At 42.7% G+C, this 27,175-nt stretch overlaps 1 protein-coding gene across 1 annotated transcript in view; it reads left to right on the top strand.

Moving 5' to 3' along the window:
* The window catches only part of LOC122814218 (pleckstrin homology domain interacting protein), a 2,625,611-nt gene that overhangs the window by 2,141,111 nt on the left and 457,325 nt on the right, over positions 1–27,175 (top strand). Inside the window, 1 exon segment of the mRNA XM_044086823.1 lies at positions 18,588–18,708. Within this exon segment, the coding sequence (XP_043942758.1) occupies positions 18,588–18,708 (121 nt within the window).

Genomic DNA, 27,175 nt, shown 5'->3' with positions numbered 1-27,175 from the left:
ACTACAACCTGTGCCAGATGATTTTAAAGCCAAGATCACGGATGCTCCTCTGGATAACAACTTTCTGTTTGGCAAAAATGCTGCAGAACTTTTTAACAACTTGCAAGAAAAAAGCAAGGAACTGCAGAGCATTGAGCACATGCTGGTGTCTCCAGTGCCCAGATATTACAGGAATTCCCCAGCCAAAACATCCTTTGTTAAAAGGGCCACTTCCACATCTCACCTCTCTACTGTCAGACCACGTAGAGGATCTCTGAGACAACCTTATCCCACACCCCCTTAGCCACAGCCCCCCGCCCCCCAACAAACAGCTTTTTCCAGATAGAGGGGGGACCCTCCTCTGCGTGACTGCCTTGCCCAAGTGCCCGTGTCCACCCGCCTTACCCTATGCCTCCCTTTTTGGAAAACCATCACTACAGATCGGTGGGTTCTTTTCATCATCCAAACAGGATACTTTCTTTCCTGGAAAGAAAAACCTACATCAGTAAGGATTCCATTCCCTCCCAAAAATCAAATCCCTCTACTTCCTCCCATCCTGCAGGAACTAGTCTCCCAATGAACCATAGAACCAGTTCCCTCATGCCAGGAGGGATGAGGCTTCTTCTCCAGCCTCTTCTTAGTCCCAAGAAAGGATGGCCCCCTGGAGACATATCCTGGACCCCTCTTATCTAAACCTGTTCCTACAGGTTCCCGCCATCAAGATGCTCTCCCTTCAAACTCTTTTACCCCTCATTCCACCTCAAGCTTTCATGATTACCCTAGACCTAAAGGATGTATACCTGCACATCCCAGTTAAACCCTCCCACAGGAGGTTCCTATGATTCTGTGGGCCCTCTTCTCATTTTCGATTTACTGCATTGCCTTTTGGCTTGTCTACGGCACCCAGAGTTTTTACCAAGTGCTTGGCCCCAGCCATCGCCCACTGCAGAATCAAGGGAATACAAATCTACCCTTACTTAGGTTCATAGGTTCATACTAGGCTATCTGCCCTAGGGCATTATACAAGCCTAGCCAGAGTGTGTTTGGCTTTCGCCACCCATTTTAAAGGAATTTTGCAATGCCCTTTTTCGAGGTTGGTATACTGTGCCTCTGTCTAACAGTGACACAGAAGTGAAACCCGGAGTAAATCTAAAATCTCCCATCCACTCATCAAGATTCCTCTTGAAGAGAGTCAATGAGGGACTCTGCCTAACCTGGACTGGGATTTTATTCCAGAGTGAAGGGAGCCTCTGGGTTATGAATCTGTCCCTCCAGCATGTCCTATTTATTTCAGTGCTGAGGTTCAAGTCTCTCGAGCGCGTAGCTCGATGGGATTTGGATTTTCTGAGGTGCAGCATGTCCATTAATTCCAGGTTGGACATGGCTTTATACGTCAGGCACAGATCGCCTCTGAGCAGGCGGTATGCCACTGAGTAGAGCTGGAGTTTGTTTAACCGGGCAGCATATGGCATCTGTTTGAGCCCTTTGATCCTCTTGGTGAGGTACTTTTGGGGTCTTTCCAGTTGCTGCAGGTGTCTGGTAAGGTACATCACAAAAGGGGCATTGTACTCAATTATGGGCCTGATGAGGGATGAGTAAAGAGGCACGATGACCTCCCCTGATCTAGATGTGAATCTCTTCATGATTAGGTGGGCTATATAAAAATGTTTTTCTAACCACTTTGGCCACGTGGTTGTCGAATGAGAGATTGCTATCAACTTGGGTCCCCAGGTCCCTAATTACTTCTTCCGTACTTAATGGATTACCATCTATGTGGTAATTTGTGGGCCCTTTGTTTTTACCGAAGGGGATGACTATACACTTTTTGGCGTTTAGCTTGAGGCCATGGCTCTGGCACCAGTTGTCTGTTTCTTTGAGGCCCTTTTGTAGGATGCTTGTGTCGGCTGGAGAGTCGATTATGGCGCCCAGTGTGCAGTCATCTGTGAACTTGGTCAGCCACAGTCCTTCCGTGTTGGCCTGTACCTCCGAGAAATATATACCGAACAAGAGAGGTCCCAGGACTGAGCCTTGTGGGACACCACTTGTAACTGGTTTGGAGTCTGACATGGCTCCAGCAATTCTAACCATGTGGGTTCTGTCCTTGAGCCAGTTTGCAACCCATCTAGTGACATAGGGGTTTATATTTAAGTTGGTGAGCTTATCTATAATGCCCGAGTGAGGTATTGTATTGAAGGCTTTTGCGAGGTCCAGGTAGGCTGTGTGGACCACCTTCCCCTCGTCAATGGCCTTGGTGACTGTTTCAAAGAAATCAACCAGGTTTAAGAGGCAGGATCTGCCCTTAACAAAGCCAAACTGGGTAGGATCCAGTGTCTGTAGGTCCCCAATATCTTTGAGGTCCATGGTGATCCTTTCCATAGCTTTGCAGACCAAGCTAGTCAGGCTTATGGGGCGATAGTTTCCAGGATCCGTTGAGGCACCACCTTTGTGGAGAGAGACCACTGTTGCTGTACGCCACTCTTTGGGTACATATCCTGTAGTAAGGCTGAGATTGAACAGTAGTTTTATGTTTGGGTTTAGTTCTTCTTGGAGTTCATGTAGGACGCAGCCCGGGACACCATCTGGTCCCATTGATGCTGTGTTTTTTTGCTTTGGAGAGGGCGGCTCTTACCTGAGCATCTGAGATGTCAGGGGGGCAAGCACTCTGTTGGAATAGATATTTGCCCTTTTGGTGGGGAAGGGGGGGGAGAAGTTTGCGCTGAACCTGTCAGCTAGGATGTTGGAAATTTCTGTGGGTTCGGTGTATTTTTTGTCATTTTGGACTAATTCTGAGCATATCTGGGAATTCCCACCCAGGTTCCTAACATAACTAAAGAAAGCCTTGTGATTATCCTTAGTGTCCTGTGCAATTTTTCTCTCGAATCTGGCCTTAGACGATTTTATGAGTGCCCGTAGTTTTTTGCCAATACTGATCAGAGATGCCTTCCCTTTTTGGGATTTTGCTCTATCATGTAGTAGATTCCTCCTCCTATTGTATAGTTTGTTTATGGCTGGGGTCCACCAGACAGGACGCCTGCCTTTGGAGGATTGGGTCTTGGTTTTGTTTGGGATTACATGATCCATGCATTCCTGAAGGTGTTCATAGAATGCGTTTATAAAGGATTCTGCGGTCTGGGCCGTATTTTCCACAGGCCTGGGGACTTTGAAGGATTCCACCTCGGTTTTGAGGAGTGTGAAATTTTTCACTGTGGTTTTCTGGGCAGGGGCTGGGGGCGGGATGTGAATATCTAGTGAGATTAGTTTATGGTCTGATCTTACCAGTGAGGGATACACTTCTGGTCTGGAGCATAGAGTCCCCATGTTGGTGATGATCAGGTCCAGTATGTTTTCCCCTCTTGTGGGAGTGTTAGCAAGTTGTTCCATAGCATTTGAGTTTATAAATTCTAGGAACCTTTGGGCTAGGGTGTTGGAGCTAGAGTAAATGCTCCCAGTCTATATTTGGTAGTTGAAGTCGCTCAATATAATGGTGTTTGGAGAGACCTTCATATTTTCCAGTGTCCTCAGGAAGGCCGAGTGGGGTTCCTGGGTTTGGGAGGGTGGTCTGTAGTAGGCTATAAACTGGAAGGCAGTTTTACCCACTGTTAGTTGCACATGGATAGTCTCTGATGCTTTGTGCTGTGCCACCAACCTGGAGGTGTGGGTATCTTTGACAAATATTGATACTCCCCCTCCTTTTGTGGTTCGGTCCAAGTTTTGGGGCCAAAAAACATGGTATGAGGTATAACCTGGTAGTGCTGGGGTGCTCTCGGGAGCCTTGAACCAGGTTTCTGTTACTGCACAGATATCTATGTTCTCCATGCTAATGGAGTTTCGAGTGCGTGCATCTTGAGGTTTAGACTTCTGGCATTGAGTAGCATTACTCTTAGTTTCTTATCCCTTGTGATACCTATGGAGATGGGTTTGTCTTTTGAGCCTTGCCTAAAAAAGGCACTATGGGGGTTGCAAGAGCCTTTGCCAATATCCGAAAGCCCCGGGGTGACAGGTGCAAGCCGTCCCTAGCAAAGCATCGTGGCTTGTCGAGCATGTCATCCCAGGCTGACAGGCATTGGATCCCCTTTGAATGACACCAATACTTAAGCCAATTGTTGAAATTGATCATCTTGTCTTCATATTGTGGCATCATTCTTGGTGAGCGTACGATGCTACTCAAGGTCAGGGTCATACCGGCCTGGGCTACATGCTCAGAGAGCTCCTCTGTCTCTTCATGTAGTCCAGGGAGGTATGTCTCAGGTCATTCACACCAGCATGGACAATGACTGAGTCATATTTGTACTTGCCTTGGAGTGACCTGAGTGCTTGTGTTATGTGGCGGATCCTAGCGCCCGACAGGCAGCTCACCGTGACGTTCTCCTTGTTCAGCCGGGTGAGTGGGATGTCAGTGTGCCTGACGATAGAGTCACCTATTACAAGTGTATCAGGTGTGTTGTTTAGCCTTAAGGGCTGTGACTGTTCGGCACACTGGCTTTGTGAGCTGTGTGTTGCACGTGTTTTGTTTTGGGGTAGCGGTTGCTTGGGTGTCTGCTTTGGAGGTCTCTGTTGCTTAGGCAGATTTTTATTTAGAGCCTCCGAGTATGTTTTTGTGTGTTTGTGTTTGGTTTGCTGTCATGGTAGGTCTATGTGAGACTGGAATTGTAGTGAGTGTGGTTTCCTTCTCCTCCTGACTGGTTACGCCAGTACTGAGTTGAGAGAGCTTAGTCTCCAGTTTGGCTATATGGTTGCATCTCTCACATGTGTTGGAATTTGTTGGGAGGAGGAGAGGGTTGTCTGTGTACATGAGGCAGTTGTAACATTGCCTCAAGATTCCTAGATTCACCAGCTGGACCGGAGAGGAGATTGACAACTGACCTTTGGACATGCTAGAATAGTATTGGGAATTCCTTTATAATTGAAAAAAGGGCCAATGGGGAAAAAGGTTCTCGAGGGGAGTTTGTGAGGGTGTAGTGCTTTTAATTTTTTAGTGCTGACTTATATAATTGCTTTAGTGAGCAAGTGCCAGGCTTTAGAGTAGGAATAGGGTGTTTATTATGAGAACTAGATCAGTTCTAAGGAAAAAAGTGAAGAGCAGACTTTGTGGAGCCGAGAATGGTTTAAACCCAATTAAGCAGCGTTGCCCGATGCTGCGCTATGCGCAAAATCGCGCCAAAGCGGGTTTTATACAGGGGGGACTTGAAAGAGCTAGAAATTGGCCCAAAACGGCCAATAGACTACCAGATTCTTGTGCTGGGAACACTGCTCCAGGGATAGATAGGCTGCTCTAAGCTCCCCACTGCCACTGGTCAACAAAGAAGCCTCCCTTTATCCAAGAAAGGAAATGGGCAACACAGGAACTTTCCAAAAGTCCAGAATACAGCAAAGCCTGTATTTGGACTACTCTAGGTCAGGAAAGACGGGAAACAAGGATATATATATTTTTTTTTTTTTTTTTTTTGCAACAAACAGCAGGAAAATGCAATAAATATGTAATACAGGCTAGCGCACTTCAGTGTGTAGCCTCAACAGGTAAATGCAACAAACAGGACAAACTTTAAAAGTGCAGGTGCAAAAACAACTTTAAACAGTTCAAGAATGCTGAATTACTTGCAGTTTAGCTAGATCGGACATTCGCCCAGGTAGTAGCAGGAAAGAAACACTTTTATCAGGTTAGCAGTCGCTCTTTTAGCCTCTCTGCTGCTAGCACCACTCTGCAGGACCACTAAGAGCTTGGCTGAGTAGTAACAAGCGCAAAAACCGTGCCACAGCGGGTTTTATACAGGGGGACTTGAAAGAGCTAGAAATTGGCCCAAAACGGCCAATAGACTACCAGATTCTTGTGCTGGGAACACTCCTCCAGGGATACATAGGCTGCTCTAAGCTCCCCACTCGACATTCTTATTTTGGCAGAATCACAGTCCACCCTTCGGACAAATTTCCAATTCACCATGTCCCTTCTAAACAACCTGGGCTTCACTCTGAACTTCAAAGATCCTCTCTCCTCCCACATCAGGACAAGGTTTTCCTAGGGTGCAGAATCAGAACAGATCTAATGAGATCCTTCTTACCACCAGACAAGGTACAATCCCTCTCCTCTCATTTTCTAAGTCTGTTGACAGAATCACATCTAACTGCAAGACCGTTTCTGCAAGCTATAGGTCTCATGGCTGCCACCATTCCCATGCTGCCACTAACAAGGATGCACATGAGGAAAATTCGATGGTACTTAAACTGTTTGGTCTCAGAGCCAACAACCGGTAGACAAACTCATCCCCCTTCTGCCCTGTCTAAAATTAGAGCTGAAGTGGTGGATTCAACAGGATTCCAACAACCAGGGAATTCCTCTTCAACTTCCTCCCACTTCCCAGTCTATGTACACAGATGGCTCAGACCTAGGATGGGGAGCAATCCTGCAGGGCTACAGGGTACAACAGAGCTGGTCCCTTGCCCTGCAAAAACAGCACATCAGCGTCAGGGAGATGACTTCTGTCCTCCTAGCTCTAAAAGTTTTCCTTCCCATGCTACAACCAGGATTACTCCACATTGTGACAGACAACGTGACTGTCATGTGGTACCTAAACAAACAGAGGGACAAAGGGATACCAGTTATATCGGATAACCCTGCTAATCTGGGAAATAGCAGCAAAACACAACCTCTTCCTGAAAGCTTCATACATCCCCTCTCAGGAAAACAAGCAAATGGACTTGCTCAGCAGAACCACATCTCTGCAACACGAATGGATATTGCACAGGGACACCTTCCTACACATAGACCACCAGTTGGACACACCACAACTGGATCTCTTTGCCCCCCCCCAGAACAGACAACTGAACAAATTTTGCAGCAGGATTCACTCACCACTAGCGTGGAGAGTGGATGCCTTCAGTTTTTCATGGCAGGGAATGTACGTATATGTTTTTCCGCCCTTCCCTCTAATTCAGAGAGTCCTTCTGAAAATCAAGAAGGAACAACCAAAAATGTTGGTGTTGACTCCCTGTTGGCCAAGGCAACACTGGTTCCCCCTTCTGTTTTCACTAGCCAAGGGCAATCATCACAAGTTTCCCCACCAGGTGGACCTACTAACTCAGCAACAGGGATCCCTCCTGCACCCACAACTGTCTTTACTACAGCTAACTCTGTGGGTGATCAACTTTTGATCCCTTTTAGACAACACTACTCAGAAGACGTGCTCTCTATAATGAGGGAGGCCAGGAAACCAACAACTAGAAAAAAATACTTGTCTAAATGGCAGAGATTCTCCATATGGTGTTCTCTGAGAAACAAGGACCCATTTCTAGCAGATCCTCCCCTATTCGTGACCTACACCTGCAGAATCATTAAGGAGGGACTAGCTTACTGTTCTGTCAAAGTCCATCTCTCAGCCATTTCTGCATGCTTACCTTTACAGCCGCATCTTCTCTCCAGACTGATGCAAAACTTTTCCTGAGAGGGGTCTTACACATCAGACCACCGAAAAAGCCCATTCCTTCTCCCTGGGATCTCAGCTACGTGCTAGAAAAGCTTACCCTCCCCCCTTTTGAGCCAGCCAGCGCAGCGTCTCTTCAAATGTGTACATGGAAAACCATCCTTTTAGTGGCCATTGCCTCTGCTAGAAGAGTGTCTGAATTACAGGCCCCGATGCTTTGCCCTCCTTATACCACCTTCCACAATGACAGGGTTTCCCTACGCACTAACCCTTCCTTTATGCCAAAGTAGTTAATGAGCATTCCTTAAACCAGTCTGTTCACCTGCCCACCTTCTTTCCCTCTCCTAACTCCGTGGAGAGGATCCTCCATTCCCCAGATGTACATAGGCAACTGAGATTCTACTTGGACAAAACCAAGTCTTTCAGAAAATCGGACCAACTGCTCATTTCCTTCCATCCCAGGGCCTTGGGTAAGGCAGTCTCCAAACAAACCATCTCCTCCTGGATCAGAAAATCCATCCTTTTTTGCTACTCTCATTATCACAAACCATTGCCTCAAGGAGTGCAAGTGCATTCTACGAGAGGTATGGCTACCTCTAATGCCTTCATGAAAGGACTAGACACAGCTTCCGTCATGGAGGCAGCCGCCACCTGGTCCACAGTCCGTACTTTCACCAAGTACTACAAGGTGGACCAGGTCTTTAGGGCCAGGGCAATCCTGCAAGGATTCCTAGAATCCTCCACCTCTGCCACCTCCCAACATTCCTCCTAGCTGTGGTAGTCTCCCACAGTATGAGTACTGCAACATGGGAATAGAAGGACATAGAATAGCTGTGTAAAATCTTACCATAACCATAGATGTCCTTCTTTTCCATGTTGCAGTTATTTCTTCCCACCCTCCATTCCCCTGATATCCTCTATCTTCTCTAGGGTATACCCTCACTGCAGGCCACTCATTGCAGCCCTGCAAGGACATTTGCTTTTACTTTTCCTTGCCCTTATAGTCTCTTCTCTGGGCTTCAGGTTCTGAGGTCTGTGCGTGCCGACATCACATTTATACTCCATGGTTTATGGCCCTAAGTATGATGTCCCACGCACCTATGACAGCCAGGCTTAAGCTTTTGTATAGGAGCGTCGCCTGAGGGCTGGAAATCCCACAGTATGAATACTGCAACATGTAAGAGAAGGACATCTGTGGTTATGTTAAGATTTTACACAACTATTCTTTCTTTTACTTTTTTATTTATATAAACACTAATTTCATTGCGAAATTTTCCATATCTGGATGCCTTTGCCTGTATTTCTCTTTGAATATCTTTGGGACTGCCTTTTTGTGTTGATTAATTTGGCTTTCTCCTTTGCGTAAATATTGCATCATATCCGATCTCTTTCTTTCCTGTGTCCATATTTATTTTTTATACCCTTCAAACATCTCTAAATTTTGTTCTTTAAATTTTCGCACTTCCTCGGTCGCTTCTTTTTCCAAACAGCACAGGTTTTATTGGTCTGTGTAGTATTTTTCATGGATCTGTTGTATTAATGAACACAAACTTTTATTTGAGGCTTCTGACAGATTTTCTTATGGAAGTATTTTTCTTTCCTGTAATTTCACTCTTAATCTTTTTGTATATCTTTTGTCTGGAGATTCTGAGCTTCTTGCATAATAGTAACAATACATAATTTCTTTCTTATCCTCAAAAGTCCATTCTGTCTGTATGGCTCTTTTTTGACCTGTCAGTTTTTGTGACTTTTGTGGACTGCTTTTTCCATCTACAGCAGGGGGCCATCCTCCCCCGTGCGCCTGGCCTAGCCCCATTGTAGGAATATTTCTGTGTCTTGAGGATTCTATACTGTCATTTTTTTACCAGTCCTGGTACCAGTGCACATAGCAGGATTGGGCACTTTTTTATCCTGGGACCTGTGCACCCAGCAATCTTTATTTTTAACCTCCTTTTGTCCATGATGTATGCTGTATATGATATTTGCTATATTAAAATACAGTGTATATATCAATGTTGTCTTGGTCAGATTTTGTGAAAAACAGGGTTCACTTCATGAAAGGTACTCAACAAGGCTTGAGGATAAATTCAGTTCCAGCAATACATCTCTCCTTTTGCTGGTTTTATCATCTCTCCATTTGGACCCCTCTGGGGTTACATCTGTAGACGTTTCTGTGCCAAATTAGGGAATGCATTTATCCTGTCTTATAGTGTAGAAGGTTAAACTAGCTTGTGTGATCTGCTTTTTTGCAGCTGGCTAAGCCTCCACATCCTCAGTATCTACATATACTAGATCTGATTTGCGCCAACATAGGGAAGACTGAGTGCAGTTGATCCTTGGCTTTCTGCTGACTGCAGCCTTAGAGGTAGTGCCTTTTGATTTTGGGGAGGAGCCAAAGCCTTCAAGCACTTTTAAAGTAAATGTTTTTTTTTTCTGTAGCAGGACAGTTTGTCAGCCATTTTTGCTATGGAAAGTTTAGCAGAGGTTAAGTGGCATAGATCCCTGAACTTGCATAATTGAGTGATACTCTCAGTAGGTAATTCGTTGCAGTTACTGCTAAGGAAGTGTATTTGTCTTACTGCTGTCTGGTGGTGTGAGGACAATTTAGTAGAGTCACATGCTAAATGAGACTATTTCAAAGATGCATTCTTGTGGTAAGATAACATGGTTTATTTTTTGTATCAAAAAGCTTTTTGTAGAATGCATTGCAGAAGTAACCATATAATTTGTGTTTTGGAATCTTTTATATATATATATATATGTGTGTATATACGTATATATATGTTTCCCACTTCCTTCTGTTTGAGTCCATTCTGAAAAAGTCTGGTTTTAGTTTAGAATTGGTACTAATGTTTTATTCGTGCTGTTGTTTTGCCAGTGGTTCAAATTACAGTAAATTCAGATTTTGTGAATAAAAGACTTGGTAACAAAAATTCCAGCTATAGCTAAATTATTGAATGAATTTTCAGATTCATACATTATGAAGAATATTAATAACTTTACAGATGCTAAGTCACTGTTCTATACATTTTATTCACATAGACATAATTCATACTAAAGAATAGATAGGGTATTAATTTCCAATAACTTGACTGATTTATTATTCAACTCAAAAGTGATTTCATGTCCCCTTTCGGACCATAATTCCATAACATTTGATTTTATACTAAACTCCACATTTAATGTTCAAATTAAATGGATAGCAGCATACATAATTAAACTGAAAGACTTCATTGATTTCTTTACTACAGAAGTACAAAATTTTATTAAACTTAATAGCACACAGGGAACTTCTGAAGTATACCTTTGGGATGCTCTAAAAGCATATCTGTATGGTAAAATTATTGATTGGTATACGAAGAAAAGAATTCCATGGGATAAAGATCTTCAAGATATACAGACAAAATTAGATGCTTTAAGACTTGATGCTTCAAAAACCCAGATAAGAAAGATAGAATTAATGAAAGAAATACTTTAAATAATAAATATGTGGGCATTTTAAACCATAAAGTCATGATTAATCTTGAAAAATGTAAACATATAACTTTTTTCTATAAATCCTAGATCTATGAATATAGTAGCTAACAAGACTAAAAGATTAGATTAAACAAGACTAAAAGATTAAATAAAGTAATCATATTAAATAAATCTATTCTCCATCAAAACAAAAATGGTATCTAATTTACCAAATACATTGCGAGTTTAAAGAATTTTTTTTAATTAAACCAACCCAATTATATGATTAATAGTAGAAAAGATGTTCAATCTTTTATTGATAATAATATAAAGAACAGACTATCAGAAACACAAATAAAATTAATAGATAAACAAATATCTAAACTTAAGCAAAATAAAGCTCCTGATAATGATGGTGGTATATCTGAAATTTACAAGGTCTTGCCTGCCAAAGTATTAACTCTGTTACAGACAGAAATCAATGTAGCTCAAAATAATATTATACCCCCCTCTTGGAATTATACTTTTATTTCTCCCATACTAAAGTCTGATAAAAACCCTGCAAAATGTGCTTTATATAGGCCCATTTAGTTATTAAACACAGACTATAAAATGTTCATGTCTATTTATGCTGATAGACTCAAATTTTTTTTACCATCCCTAGTAGACATGGATCAAACAGGTTTTATAATTAATAGAACTTCTTATGATAACATCAAAAGAACAATGACTTTAATTTGACCCTTGTTAGTTTAGATATTAACTGTGCCTTTGACTCAGTTAATTGGAACTATCTTTTTATCTTACTGAAGGACTTAAACTTTTCTAATAGTTTTATTAATCTTATAACTCAGTTATATAATGAAAGTCAAGCCTACATAAAAATAGGTACAAATATATCCCAGAACATACCCATTGTAAAAGGAACCAGGCAAGGTTGTCCTTTCTGTCCTCTTTTATTCACATTAATTATGGAACCTTGGGCTAACTTAATAAGGGATAACAATAATATACAAGGTTATAGATTAAACCTTAATGAAACATAAAAAATCCAAATGTTTGCTGATGATGTATTAATCATTCTTGGTGGTACTAACCCCACCCTACAAGAAATGTTTAAAAACATTGATATATTTCAAAAATAATTCTGGTCTTAACTTTAATAACTCTAAAGCACAAATTCTCCTAATTGGTTCCAAAAGTTATAATATACAAAATCAACATAAAAAATATATACCTCAATCTCAACAAATAACATATTTAGGTATAATTATAGCAACTAATATTAAAGATATGTTACACCTAAATTATGGTAAAAGTATAACAATCCTAGAGACTCTAATAAGTAAATGGAACAAGATTCTGTTTAAAATGGATGAAAAACTTTCCATTATAAAAATTATCTTGCTTCCAAAGATCTTATACATAATACAATCTGTTTCTATTCCCTCTACAGGATCTTTTCTATCCCTATCGGAAACGTGGCTCAAGCCACATACTTCAAACAGTGAAATACTCCCTCCTGGCTACAACATCTACCGCTCTGATAGAACTTCAAAGAAAGGAGGTGGTGTAGCCATCCTCTGCTCAAACAGCCTTAAACTTTCACCATACCCCACACCTATTCCTAACTTCCACCCTGCTGAACTCCTCATTCTAAACTTTCATCTGAATCCACACAAAAAAACTTGCTATCACTTCCATCTGTCTTCCTTCTGGCAACAATGTACCTATTCTAGAAAACATATTATCCTGGTTCTCTCTCAACGTACCTTATGAATCACTCATCCTTGGTGATGTCAATATAGACTGGTCAAAACTTTCTACTGACTCTCCCTTACTTAGTATTCACCATCATGGTTTCCACCAACTCATTTCTACCCCCACTCGTTTCCACAAAAACTCAACTTCCAGCTCCACAATAGACTGGATTCTTACCAACTCCTTCAACTCTACCACCAGCCAAAACCCTACCAGACTCCCTTAGTGACCATCTCCCTACCATCATCCTGAGATGCAACCCACATACTCCTAAACCCCACCTTTTTAAGATTGTCAGAAACTATCCACATTTAATTCTTCTCAGTTTAACTGAATTCTACAAAACATTGATTGGTCCATCCTTCGACAACTCCCTCTGAATGATGTCGTTGACACTTTTAATAGCATTTTCCTGAATACTCTGGACTCCCTAGCTCCCTCCAGGAAGATCAGAGTGAAATCTAATCATGCCTCCTTGCTTTCAAAAGAAACTAAGTCCATTGTGAAACAGAGACAGTGTCTGGAAAGCCTGGATCAAATCTAAACAAACACCTCATCTTCTCAAATACAGACAACTATATAATCTTGCCAAAAAAACAGACAATAATAGACAAAAAAATAATTTATAGCTCAGGCCAGGATAAACATAGATCTAACCCCCAGAAATTCTGGTCAACACTTAATAGCATCCTTTACCCAGGCTCTCCCTCTAACCTATCCCCATACCCAAGCACGACTCCTGAGGAAACAGCTCCCCTACTTAATTCCCACTTTATTTCCTCCATCCAAAATCTCCTACCCTCTCAACCTAACTCCTCCTCCTTACCAGACCCAACACCCACCCCCAATTCTACTACTTTTTCCTTCAAGCCAGTTCCCACTTCTTACATCAAATCTCTACTACTGAAACCCTGCTCTCCCTCTACTGACAAATTGCCTCCTACCTTCCTCAAACTTGAAGCAAACTCTGTTTGCCTACCCAGTGAGTATATTAATAAATAGATCTATGCTAGAATCTACTGTTCTTACCCTATGGAAATCATTCTACACTACCCCTCTCCATAAAAGAGGTAACTCCACTGACCCTTCCAACTATCGATCTATTGCCATTCTATCCCCTCTATCTAAGATACTTGAAAAATGTATTCATACACAGCTTCTTAATCACCTTCTCAATCACAACTTACTCATCCCTACCCAACATGGTTTACACCCCTATCACAGCACAACTACTGCTCTACTCTCCTTCACTCACACCATTGCAGAATCCCTGGACAATAATAAACTTACCCCCTGTCTCTTTCTAGACCTCTACAAAGCTTTTGATACAGTATCCCATCTTTTACTTCTATCTAAGCTTGCCAACTTTCACCTATCCTCCTCCACCCTCAGCTGGTTCGCTAGATATCTATCTGGATGCGAACAATCTGTCAAATGGCTCTCCTCCTCCTCTCCTTTCCTGCCTATCTCTACTGGTGTTCCACAAGGTTCCATCTTAGGTCCCCTTTTATTCAACATCTTCACCTCTTACAATCAGTCATCTCTCATACAATACGCTGATGACTCCACTATTATTTCTACAGCCAACAACATCTCTGACCTACACTCTCTAACCCAAAAAGCTCTACTTTCCACCAAACAGTGACTTTCAAAAAACTTACTAATCCTCAATCCCAAAAAAAAACAAACTCTTACTCTTCCTTCCCCGTTCTCTTGCTCATCGTAGATCCTCCTTTGTCATTAAGTCTTGTAACAATACAGCCATCCAGCCTGACACCTACACTAAACACTTAGGGGTCATCATTGACGATGAATGAAAATTCAATCAACACATACAGCAATGCATAAAGAAAACCCATCAGAAACTAGGTCTGTTATACCGGAATAGAAAATACCTCACTCCTGAGGCTAGACTCACCATAGGCCAAGCACTTCCCCTCCCCTCTCTCCTCTATGCAGTCCCAGTTCTCACAAATATTCAAACTACCACCCTGAATAAACTCCAACAAACCTACCACAAAATAGCCAGATTCATCACTAACTCCCCAAACAACACACACCACTGTATTGCCTTAAAGTCTCTACAATGGCTGGAACTCCCACAACTACTACATCTCTACCAATTTCACATGCTGCACTCTATGCTCTTTAAACCCTCCTGTTGTCCATCTTTATCTCTCCTTGTCTCTATCTGTACCCCTTATCGATCTCTCCGCACCTCTAATCAGAAATTGCTTGATATCTACCACCCTAATAAGTCAGTAGGTAAGCAACTCTATAAACACTCTGTGGCCCAAGCTTGGAATAAACTTTCCCTGGACATATGCTCTGTCTCTCACACTCCACTATTTAAAAAATAACTTAAGACACATTTACTCAACTCCAGAACCTGTCCCTGCTATGACCCTACATAGCTTTCCCCTCCCCCCACACTCACATCACCCTCAGTTGATCTTACTCGCACTCTTGACTCTCCCTCACTTGTACAGTAACAAAGAATTTGTCCTGAGAAGACGAAATAAATGTTTCAATTTATTTTTTCTTTCAGTTATACTCTTCACGTGTAGTTGTTTATTCCATACTATTGTTTGCTGTTATTGTTTGTGGAATTTGTTTTATTACTGTAATTATATATTGTACTTTCTGGAACTTTTCTCCTCGGGTCTCCACTGAAAATTGGACAAAATCCCAGTTGGACTAACCCGGTTAACAAATGTCAATAAATAAATAGTTTACCTCGTTGATTAAAATTTTTTTGTGGCATCCGATAAAGCCTATAATTGCATTGTCCTATCATATGTACAGCTGGGAAAATGGAGGTACATCTTTGCCAAATCTAGAACTTTATTTAATTTCATCAGTTATTAAAACAATTGTTTATCTTATAGATGGGGAGTATTTTGCAAAATGGAAAGAAATTATGTTTAATTTATCCAAAAATAAAGATAACCATCTGTCACAGTTAATAATTCATTTATATGGAATTTGAGAGGGTACCTTTCCAATTATTCCGCTCAAATGTTTAAATCTATGTATGTAACTTTAATTATAAAGGCCTTTAAAAACTATATATTTAGGTTTAGAATCTTTGAGAATTGGTTGTTTCTTATTTTCCTATTGCCTATACAGAAGAAATAATTCTCTGTGTAGATCATTCTAAAATGTTGCTATTTAAACAAAAACATTTAATGGTTTGGCATCAAATGCTAAATAAAAATGAGGCAAAATCTATTAATGCTCTTAGATGAATATGAACTTAACAATTTACTTTGGTCAGATTTGCAAGAGTTTAGAAAATATATTCTTGATAAGCTAATTTTAATCCCCTCAAATGCTAAGAATTCAATACCCAAACTTATTCAGTATCTGATTTTATATACTTATAATACTTTTCCGGTTGCGTTGCTGCGGTGGCGTTGTTGCCTCACAGTAAGACGTTGTCCTGTTCGTTTCTCAGCTAGATCGTCTTCTGTGTGGAGACATGCGTGAATGGGCGTACCTTCGTTGAAGGTTGTGCGTCAGGGCCGGCAACTCGGCACATAAAAATCTACTGCCAATCATTAGCGGACGGGAGTTCCACTGTGGCGACCCCTAACCGGGAAAAGCCGAAAGACACAACAACATAATACTTTTCCGGTTAAAAATAGTATATCATACATTTATAGAGCAATTAAACAAGATATGGTTGTATATTCAGATAACTATTGGAATTAATTTTCTGTAATCAATAGTTTTATTCCCTCAGAAAAAGACGTTCATTTTCTTCAGTCAGTTATTAAAACCACTTCCTCCACTAAATGGAGAATCTTCACATGGAGATTTTTACATAAATCTTTAATCACACCACAGAAAATGAGTAAGATAACCAAACACAATATTGTTTGCTGGAGATGTAATGCAGTAACAAACGCTGATTGGAACCATATATTTTATGACTGTGCGCTATTGAAGAAATTTTGGGAAGAAGTTAACATTTTTTTACAGGCAATTTTTACAGACAATTTCATGTTTACAAAATCACTTGTATTATTCAATACATCTTTTCCAGACTGTATAAATAAAAACAAATATTCTTTGCTCTGGTCTATACTATCCATTGCTAGGAAAACAGTTAAAAAAAAACTGGAATTCCTCATCTGTTCCCTCATTTAAAAGAGTTTAAAGGCCTTCTCTTGGATATATCCAAGTTGGAAATGTTAACTATCAAATCTAAATCTACAAGAAATACAAATTTATATTACAGATGGGAAAATATACATGAATTATTAGTTAAATAACTGGATAAATGATTAACGCAGTAATCTTTCTTTTTTATCTTCTATTCTTTATTTTTATTTTTCTTCTGCCAAAATTAACTTAATTGATCTTGTTGTTTGATATATAGTGAACATCATTGTATATAGTTTTCTGTGCTATTATAGTTATTGCATTAACATTTTCTTTTTAATATTGTACTTTAAAAATGCAACATATCATTTTTTTCAAAATATCTGTTCATTATATTGTTTTCAATAAAGCTGTTTTAAAAAAATAAAATACTTGGTATCAATGAGAGATGGTATTTTTTAATATATGCCTTCCAGTGTCATTTATGAAATGTAGTTATAGGTTTGTAGGTGTGTATTAGGCTAACAAACACTGGGGTCTCCTTTAAGCCTAGCCATGCATCCCAAATCTCTGACAAGTTTTGGTACCCTTGATAGGTGTAAGCAGGGACTATGGAGATGAAATATTTGCAAGTTGGAGCCTAGGCTCTTTGTGTCCATTAGAGACATAGGTGCCAAACCAGTGATGAATTTCCTGCTCCTCATTCAGCTGACCGAGTTGCACTTGAATTGGGTTAGGAAGGAACTCTTCTTCACATGGATAGGGGAGCCTGTTCCAGAGAAGGGGTAGTTTCTGGGATACATACCTGTCTCTTCAGCAGGTTCTATTTGTATCACAGGCAAGTTTTAAGGCTTTAGAATGATTAACTCTGGTGCTGTTTGTTGTGTGTATATGCAGGAAGCCCCCTCAGGATGGAGTCCGACAATGCCTTATATGCAAGGCATAGATCTCCCCTCAGCAGTCTGTAGGAGACATAATGCAGGGATAGGGCTTTGAGGCAGTCTGCATAGGACATGTTACTTAAGCCCTGTATTCTTTTAGTGAGAAATCTCTGAGGACATTCCAGTTGTTGAATGCCTGGTTAGATGCATACCAAAGGGGACATTGTATTCAGTGATAGGTCTGTGTAATGCTGAATATAGTGGAACAGTGACCCCCCCTTGGACCTAGGAACCTAGATGCTAAGAAAAAGGATCCAAACTGCTTTTGGTTCCTCTCCATTTACATGTACCCATTATTTTGCCTGCCACTTTCCAGCCACCAGCCCATTCTTTCCTCTTCATGTGAGAGCTAGCTGCAAAGGGTCAACATCCATGAGAGTTTTTGCTAAGCCGTAAGCTTCCCATTCTCGCCTGACAGTTGTGCCTCATATTACTACTGACCTGACACATGCTACTGCTTGTGCATACTCATTTCCTGACTAATGCATGTTTTGATTTGTGGGGCATTCATGTCTATGGCATGTAGTGTTTCCTGTTTTGTGTGTAAACCTCTGCTGGACTGGAAATTAGCAGAGCGGCAGATTTGACTAACTCCCTCTCTCCTCATCTCACCAGAATTTAAAAAATATATATATATTGTCAGCTTACTCCATTCCTCCTACTTTGTAATGCTGCTTCAGTACCCAGATTGTGCTAATCATTCCTGGGTCAAAGTTTCAACTTCATCTCTTTGTGTGGCAGAGGTGGTGATAATTTTTTATATTATGTAATCTGAACACCACCTTGTGGCTTATAGTTTTACAGTTACTGCCTTTTGACTGTGTTTCGGAGAAATATTAACATCCTGATAAACATTCTTTGTAGCTGATTTTACATTACTTAAAAGCAGTCAAGAAAAGTAACAGTGATGATATCTTTGTGATTTCAGATGTTGCTTCAGCATTTATGGCACCTGTGGACCTCCAGGCATATCCTGTGTATTGCACTGTGGTAGCATATCCTACAGATCTCAGTACAGTAAAACAGAGGCTGGAAAACAGATTTTACAGGTCAGTCTTGTTATGCAGTTTGTCTGAATACTGAATGTATTACTGAAAAAATGTGTTCTGACTTCAAGGCCTTTTGCAGTGGATAACTGTTGGCATTTCCTTTTCTGCTACTCTAGTTCAGCAGAGTTCAAGAGTTTTCTCTAACTCCACTCTTAAGAGGAGGTAAACCTCCACCTGGTACAATTGTGATATCACATACCAGACTTGGGAGTGGGAAGAATGTCTAGATGCTCTTTGTGTTTCACAGTTGCAATCATCACATTTGGGTTATCTGCCTGCAGGCAGCCCTTAGCCGGCCTGAATACCAGAGTCTTGGGATTTCTGCATCGGATGCTGTCGCTTCTTCCATGACGTAATGCCGTAAGGGTATAAAACATGCAGCCAACACCATTACATCAGTCTTTTTTGCCGTGCAGTGCCCGAAGCAGGAGGTGTTTGCAAGTGCCGGTCGGCTAACTCCTGAGATTTTTGTTTTCGAGTTTCAGACCTGAAGTCTTCAAAAAGATAAGTACCCCGTTGGGGATCCCTTTTTTATTTGCTCTAACCGATGTCAGAAAAAATTAACAATTGTCTTGCCTGTGGAAAGCAAATACCTCATACAGATTTTCATTCTTACTGCATCACCTATTTAGAACCAGACCACGACGTCCCTCGCTGTCGGTTTTGTGCCTTGTTCAGCGCCCGAACTATTCCTCATCAGGTTATTTTTGTAGCTAAATACTTTCGTTCTCAATCTCCGTACTCTGAAATGGCTTTAAGCCATCCGACTACAGATCTTCAGAAAAAATGTAAGGATAAAGACAAAGACAGACCGCATAGGTCCAAAACTGCCGACGATGCTTCCGTTAAGTTAGTCGCCAGTCCGCTGGTACTCAGTGAGGCTTTTGCAGCCCCTGATACCTGCTTCTACAGATTTGTAGGCCTCTGCTGAGACCCATTCGGAGTCCGGTATGCCGCGAGATGCTTCCTCAACTATGGAACCTGCAGATGTCTCTACCTTGAATGGGTCTGGAGCCGCTGTGTAGACACCAGCTTCTGAGGGTGTATTTAGGCCTACGGATTTTCATATCAAACCGGCAACTTTGTGTCAAGCTAAAAATACAGAATTCCTCAGGCCTAAAGTTCACACTACGCCTAGAAAACCGATGACCAAAGGGCATTCTCAGGCTCACATGCCTCAAAAACAAATGATTAGAATGGCTGAAGACCTTATTACCTTAATTAGGGGAAGCCAGCCTTCCCCCTCTAAGAGACCTAGAACTGATTTTCCTTCTGATTCTTCTGATCAGGAATCTGATGTCTCTATTCCTTCTGACTACTAGGATTTACCCTTATCTACTTATGAGGATTCTGATGCAGAGGATTCCATTCCCTCTGCTTCCCCTCCAGAAGCTCTTTCTTTTGGTGAAACCTTGCATACCCTAGGGAACATTTCCGCTGGGAAAGCCAGGACTGTTCACAGTCTAAAAAGAGACTTGGGGAATTCTTATACCTGCCTCAGCACAGGCCTCTAGCTATCCCTCCTGTTCTGGAGATTGTAGATGATGTTTTCTTGGAATCCAGCCTTACCCCAGACACCTTGCCCCCAGCTCCCAGGAAACCTGACAGATACTACAGAGTACCTGACTTTCACAAATTCCTCTTCAAGAATCCTACTGCAGATCCAGAGACCATTTACCAAGGACCTAAAAGCATTAAGGCTACTAGTGCCAAAAATACGCCTTCTGACAGGGATTCTAAGGCTTTAGATGGGGTAAGAAGGTATACACCTCTGCTACTCTGGCCAATAGGGCTTTAAATTGCCAGTTTCATATGTTAAAGTATCAGCAACATATTAAACAGAAAATTATGTTAATTCCTGACTGTGCTGAACACAAAGATTTACAAGAGTTAATGCATTGTGCTGACCAAGTTGGTAAGTGTACTTTGCAATGTGGTTTTGATGCTTTAGAAGCATCTTGTAGGGCTGCTGTCACTGGGTCTGTATTTAGAAGGCATGCTTGGCTTAAGGAACAAAACTTGCCAGATCATGTTAAAGCCAAATTACTGGATGCACCCTTAAGCCAAGAGCGCCTTTTTGGCAACAAAGCAGAAGGTGTTGTTAAAAGAATGGAGGAAAAGGATAAATCTATACAAACTGTTAAAGATTTCTTACAAGTACAGCCACCTAGATTCAGTAGGCATTGGCCTTCAAAGAACTGGTCCTTTCCAGTCCTTCTCAGTCCAAAACCAGGAGCAGCAGACCACCAAGAATTCAGTTTCAGACTATGCACAGATCTAAGCAGTGGGGGGACTCCCACTCCCAAAGCAGGAAGTAGTAAGCCACCCCCCTATGGAAAAATTGTACAATGACTTAAACTTGACTCTTTCAAGCCTTGCTCAACTACTTGCACCTTTAGAAGGAAAGCTCGCCCTGCATGCAAGAAACTGGGAATTCATTACCCAAGACAAATGGGTTTTGAACATAATTTCCCTAGGATACAGATTCCACTTCCACTCTCTCCCACCCCCAAGTGCATGGCCAGACCTCCCCCCAAACCAGTGGACGGAGGCCTAAAGTGCTTTCTCTCCTCAACATCAAGGCTGTTCAGCCTGTCCCAGCAGAACAAAGGGGACAAGGTTTCTATTCTAGACTGTTCCTGGTTCCCAGAAAAGAAAACTTCTGGCGTCCTATCCTGGACCTGTCTATCCTCAAACACCTTTCTGGTGGTTCCAAAATTCAAAATGCTAACTCTTCAACAGCTTCTTCCTATGCTAGCCAAGGATGCCTGGCTGGCAACCCTAGATTTAAAAGAAGCGCATCTGCACATCCCAGTCAGGGAATCTTGCAGGAAATACCTGCTCTTCAGGCAGGCTCCATACACTATCAGTTCTCTGCACTTCCCTTTGGCTTCTCTACTGCGCCCAGGGTATTCATAAAGTGCCTAGATCTAGCCATTGCATTTTGCAGGCAGAGAAATATTCAGATTTACTCATATTTGGACGATTGCTTGATTCAGGCAGTCAGTCAGGACTTGCTATTACAGCATCCGGCGTTTGTAAAGAGACTTCTAACTTCACTGGGATACACCATCAACGAGAAGAAATCACACCTTGTACCCTGCCAACAGATTATATTCCTGGGAGCAACCTACTCCAGCTAGAACATCTCCCTCCTCTAGCCAGAGACCGCCCTTTCAAGACAAGACAGGTAGTATCTGACTACCTGCCTTCCTTGCAACCCGCCCCCTTCCTTACCTCTGTCAGCCAGCCTCTCTCACTCCCTCCCTGTGTGGACCAACATCACTTCAGACAATTGGGTCCTGTCTATCCTCCAGAATGGTTATTTCATGTCCTGGCTTTCCTTCCCAAAACGAAAAGGCTCCCCACAGCCTCCTACACAACAGTTGCACCTCATGCAATCGGTGCTGCAAGCTCTGCTGACTCAGGGCACAAATCGAATCAATTCCCTCAGTCGCAAAAGTAAAAGGTTTCTACTCCAGGAACTTCCTGGTCCACAGGAAGGACGGACCCTGGATGACTTATTCTAGACCTCTCTCATCTCAACCTATTCCTAAAGATTCCTACCTTCAGGATGTTGACCCTACCAACCCTCTTTCCTCTTCTGCTTCCACAAGGGTTTATGGCCACATTAGACTTAAAGGATGCTTATCTCCACATCCTATCCTGGACCTGTCTATCCTCAAACACCTTTCTGGTGGTTCCAAAATTCAAAATGCTAACTCTTCAACAGCTTCTTCCTATGCTAGCCAAGGATGCCTGGCTGGCAACCCTAGATTTAAAAGAAGCGTATCTGCACATCCCAGTCAGGGAATCTTGCAGGAAATACCTGCTCTTCAGGCAGACTCCATACACTATCAGTTCTCTGCACTTCCCTTTGGCTTCTCTACTGCGCCCAGGGTATTCACAAAGTGCCTAGATCCAGCCATTGCATTTTGCAGGCAGAGAAATATTCAGATTTACTCATATTTGGACGATTGCTTGATTCAGGCAGTCAGTCAGGACTTGCTATTACAGCATCCGGCGTTTGTAAAGAGACTTCTAACTTCACTGGGATACACCATCAACGAGAAGAAATCACACCTTGTACCCTGCCAACAGATTATATTCCTGGGAGCAACCTACTCCAGCTAGAGCATCTCCCTCCTCTAGCCAGAGACCGCCCTTTCAAGACAAGACAGGTAGCATCTGACTACCTGCCTTCCTTGCAACCCGCCCCCTTCCTTACCTCTGTCAGCCAGCCTCTCTCACTCCCTCCCTGTGTGGACCAACATCACTTCAGACAATTGGGTCCTGTCTATCCTCCAGAATGGTTATTTCATGTCCTGGCTTTCCTTCCCAAAACGAAAAGGCTCCCCACAGCCTCCTACACAACAGTTGCACCTCATGCAATCGGTGCTGCAAGCTCTGCTGACTCAGGGCACAAATCAAATCAATTCCCTCAGTCGCAAAAGTAAAAGGTTTCTACTCCAGGATCTTCCTGGTCCACAGGAAGGACGGACCCTGGATGACTTATTCTAGACCTCTCTCATCTCAACCTATTCCTAAAGATTCCTACCTTCAGGATGTTGACCCTACCAACCCTCTTTCCTCTTCTGCTTCCACAAGGGTTTATGGCCACATTAGACTTAAAGGATGCTTATCTCCACATCCCCATAAAACCTACTTACAGGAAATACCTGCGGTTCTTGGTGGGCTCTTCCCACTTTTATTTCTTTGCCTTGCCATGTGGGCTTTCTGCTACACCCAGAGTTTTCACAAAATCTCTGGCCCCAGTGATTGCTTATTGAAGGACAAAGGGAATGCAGTTATTCCCTTACCTGGACGACATGTTGATCCGGATCTAGGACTATTGAACGAAAGTTCAATTGTCCGAATCCACAATCACTGAACACACTTTAACGAAAGCGCTTTCACTGAAAAAGCACTTTCATTAAAGTGCGTTTAAAAAAAAAATAAAACATTACTTTTACATTTTTGCAGGGAGACGAGCCCCCCTGCACCCCCCACGTGGGGAGCTGTGCCCCCCACACACCCCCTACTTAAATATTCTCACTCTGAGGTCGCACTACTGTGGGGAAAAGGGAATTTTCCCTTATCCACACTATAGTGTGATCTCCGCAACAGGCACAGTTACGCGAAAGTGCTTTTCCCTGAAAAGCACTTTCGCGCAAGTATGCTTGGCTGAATCTCTTTCTTTTATGTTGTCTTTCGGTGATCCATACGGATCCCGTTGATCCAGGCAACAAGGAGATCCTCGAGTGGCACATCCACATTATAGTGTCTCTTCTACAGTCCCTGGGATTTCATTTAAACTTCCCTGAATTGCATCTCCAGCCAACGCAGGACATTATCTTTCTTGGCTGCAGAATACGCTCAGACCTCATGGAAGTGTACCTCCCACCCCAAAAGGTGGAAACATTGACAGAAAATCTACTTCTGTTCCTCCAATCCACAGATTTGACAGCAAGGCAGTTCCTCAGAATTTTGGGCTACATGGCAGCCACCATCCCCATGCTACCTTTAGCAAGACTGCATATGAGAAAGTTACAGTGGTATCTTTGGTCAGTCTGGACACAGCACTCCCATCCTCTGGAGCACAGGGTGCCCCTTCTCCCCTGTCTGAAAAAAGAAATACAGTGGTGGTTGGTACAAGTGAACCTCAATCGAAGTCTTCCCCTCCAACCACCTCCACCCGCACAGGTCATGTACACAGATGCCTCAGACTTGGGCTGGGGAGCAACTCTGGGCCATTGAAGGGTGCAACGCCTGTGGCCAAAACCTTACAAACTAGAACACATCAATGTTCAAGAGATGAGGGCAGTTCTTCTGGCTCTTCAGGCATTTCTACCTTTTCACAAGCCTGGCCCCTTGAAGATTTAGACAGACAACACCACTGTAATGTGGTATCTCAACAGGCAGAGAGGAACCAAGGCTTACCACCTCTGCAGACTACCCCATCTGGTATGGGAACTTGCCACCTCATAGGGAATTACTTTGCAGGTGGTCTTCATTCCCTCTCTCCACAACTCCCAGGCAGACTACCTGAGCAGAGCCATCACAAACAACCACTGATGGATGCTTCACAGAGATGTCTTCTTGGATCTGGTCCACAGGTGGAGTATACCTCAAATAGACCTGTTTGCCTCCTCCATCAACAGGCAGCCTCCTGGCTTTTGCACCAGGATACCAGACCCGCAGGTACTGGCAACAGATGCCTTCTCAATCTCCTGGAAGGGGAAATATCTATATGCTTTCCCCCCTTCCTGCTCATTCAGAAGGTCCTGCTGAAAATCCAGCAGGACACTCCAAAAATCTTGTTGGTGACTCACTACTGGCCCAGACAGCACTGGTTCCCCCTACTCCTACAACTGTCCAAGGGCAATCACCACAAGTTACCCCCCAGAGTGGACCTCCTCACACAACACAAGGGATCCCAGTTTCATCCACAGTGGCAGCTTCTGCACCTCACCTGGTGGTTGATAGGATTATGATCCCCTTCAGACACTTTTACAAGGATGTGCTCAGTGTCCTGCAGGAGGCCAGGAAGCCAAATACTAGAAAATCCTACCTTGCTAAGTTGAAAAGATTCACTTTATGGTGTCACAAAAGACAGCTGGACCCACTTTCTAGCGAGCCCACTCTTGTCCTGTCTTACCTGTGTGATCTACTGCAGAATGGTTTGACTTATTCTTCCTTCAAAGCTCATCTGTCTTCAGTTTCATAGGTTGGTACTAAGCTATCGGCCCTAGGGCCTGTACAAGCCTAGCCATAACAATTCCTTGGATATTTCTTCCCACAATATTTACTTCCCTGGACCCCTGTCTAGCAGGGCAACTGACGTGATCCTGGGGTGAATTTCCAATCTCCCATCCAATCAAGGTTCCTTTTGAAGAGGGCCAAGGTGGTGCTCTGCTTGACATGTATGGGCAGTCTATTCCAGAGTATGGGGTGTCTCTGGGTCAGGAACCTATCCCTCCAGCATGTTTTGTTCATTGTGATGACGAGGTTTAGATCCATGTAGCGTGTGGCTCTGAGGGATTTGGATTTTTTTAAGTGGAGCATGTCCAACAGCTCAGGGTTTAACATGGCCTTGTATGTTAAGCAGTGATTGCCTCTGAGTAGACAATATGCCACAGAATATAGCTGGAGTTTTTTTAGACGGTCAGCATAGGCTATCTGCTTTAGGCCTGTGATTCTTTTAGTGAGGCATTTCTGCGGCCTTTCCGGCTGTTGTAGATGTCTTGTGAGGTACATACCAAACGGGGCATTCTACTATTAATGGGTCTAATGAGGGATGAGTACAGTGGGACAATGACCTCCTTTTTTCTGGATGAAAAGCCCTTAGTGAGGTGTGCCACACAGAAGTATTTCCTGACTGTTGTGGCAATGTGGTTATCGAAGGTGAGACCACTGTCCACCTGTGTCTAAGTCTCTCATCACACTTTCAGTGTTTAGTGTACTGCCACCTATGTGGTAATTCATGGGTACAAGTTTTTTCCCAAAAGGGATAACTGTCCATTTCTTGGCATTGAGCTTGAACCCATGGCTCTGGCACCAAGCATCTGTTTCTGTAAGGCCCTTTTGTAGACTATCCACATCATTTGGGGATTCAGTAATGGCTACCATTTTGCAGTCATCTGCCAACTTTGTTAGCCGGAGTCCCTTAGTGTTGGCCTGTACTTTAGAGAAGTAGATGAAAAGCAAGAGCAACCCCAGGACTGAAGCCTGAGGTGTACTCCACTTGTCTGGAGCTGGATTTGGAGTCTGCTACTTTTACAGTCTGGGTTCTGTCACTAAGCCATTTGGCAACCCATCGAGTGACATAGGGATTTATGCCCAGCTTAGTAAGTTTATCTATGATTCCAGAGTGGAGGATTGTGTTGAATGCCTTGGCGAGGTCCAGGTAGGCTGTGTGAACCGCCTTACCCTCGTCCACAGCTCTGGAGACTGATTCGAAGAAGTCAGTCAAATTCAAGAGACAGGATCGGCCCTTCATCAACCCAAACTGGGTGGGGTCCAATGTTTGAAGGTTGCCAATGTCTTTGTTTGTAAGTTCCATGATAATGCCTTCCATGCCCTTGGAGATCAGGCTCGTCAGACTCGGACTGTAGTTCCTGGGATCCAAGGTGGATCCCCCCTTGTGGAGTGGGATAACTGTAGCTGTGCGCCACTCAGTGGGCACGAAGCCTGAAGTGAGGCTATGATTAAACATGACACTTAGGTGAGGTGCCAGTTCATTTTGTAGTTCACACCCTCCCAAACACAGGAACTCCACTTGGCCTTCCTGAGAATACTGGAAAATATGAAGGTCTCTCCAAACACCATTATATTGGGCGACTTCAACTACCCAAACATAGACTGGGAGCATTACTCTAGCTCCAACACCCTAGCCCAAAGGTTCCTAGAATTTATAAACTCAAATGGTATGGAACAACTTGTTACCACTCCCACAAGAGGGGAAAAC

Source organism: Protopterus annectens, chromosome 1.part1 (assembly GCF_019279795.1).
Source record: "Protopterus annectens isolate FY-2018-M chromosome 1.part1, PAN1.0, whole genome shotgun sequence".
Lineage (NCBI taxonomy): Eukaryota > Metazoa > Chordata > Ceratodontiformes > Protopteridae > Protopterus > Protopterus annectens.
Note: the sequence above shows the minus strand (reverse complement) of the source record. Positions and strands in the feature narration are given on the sequence as shown.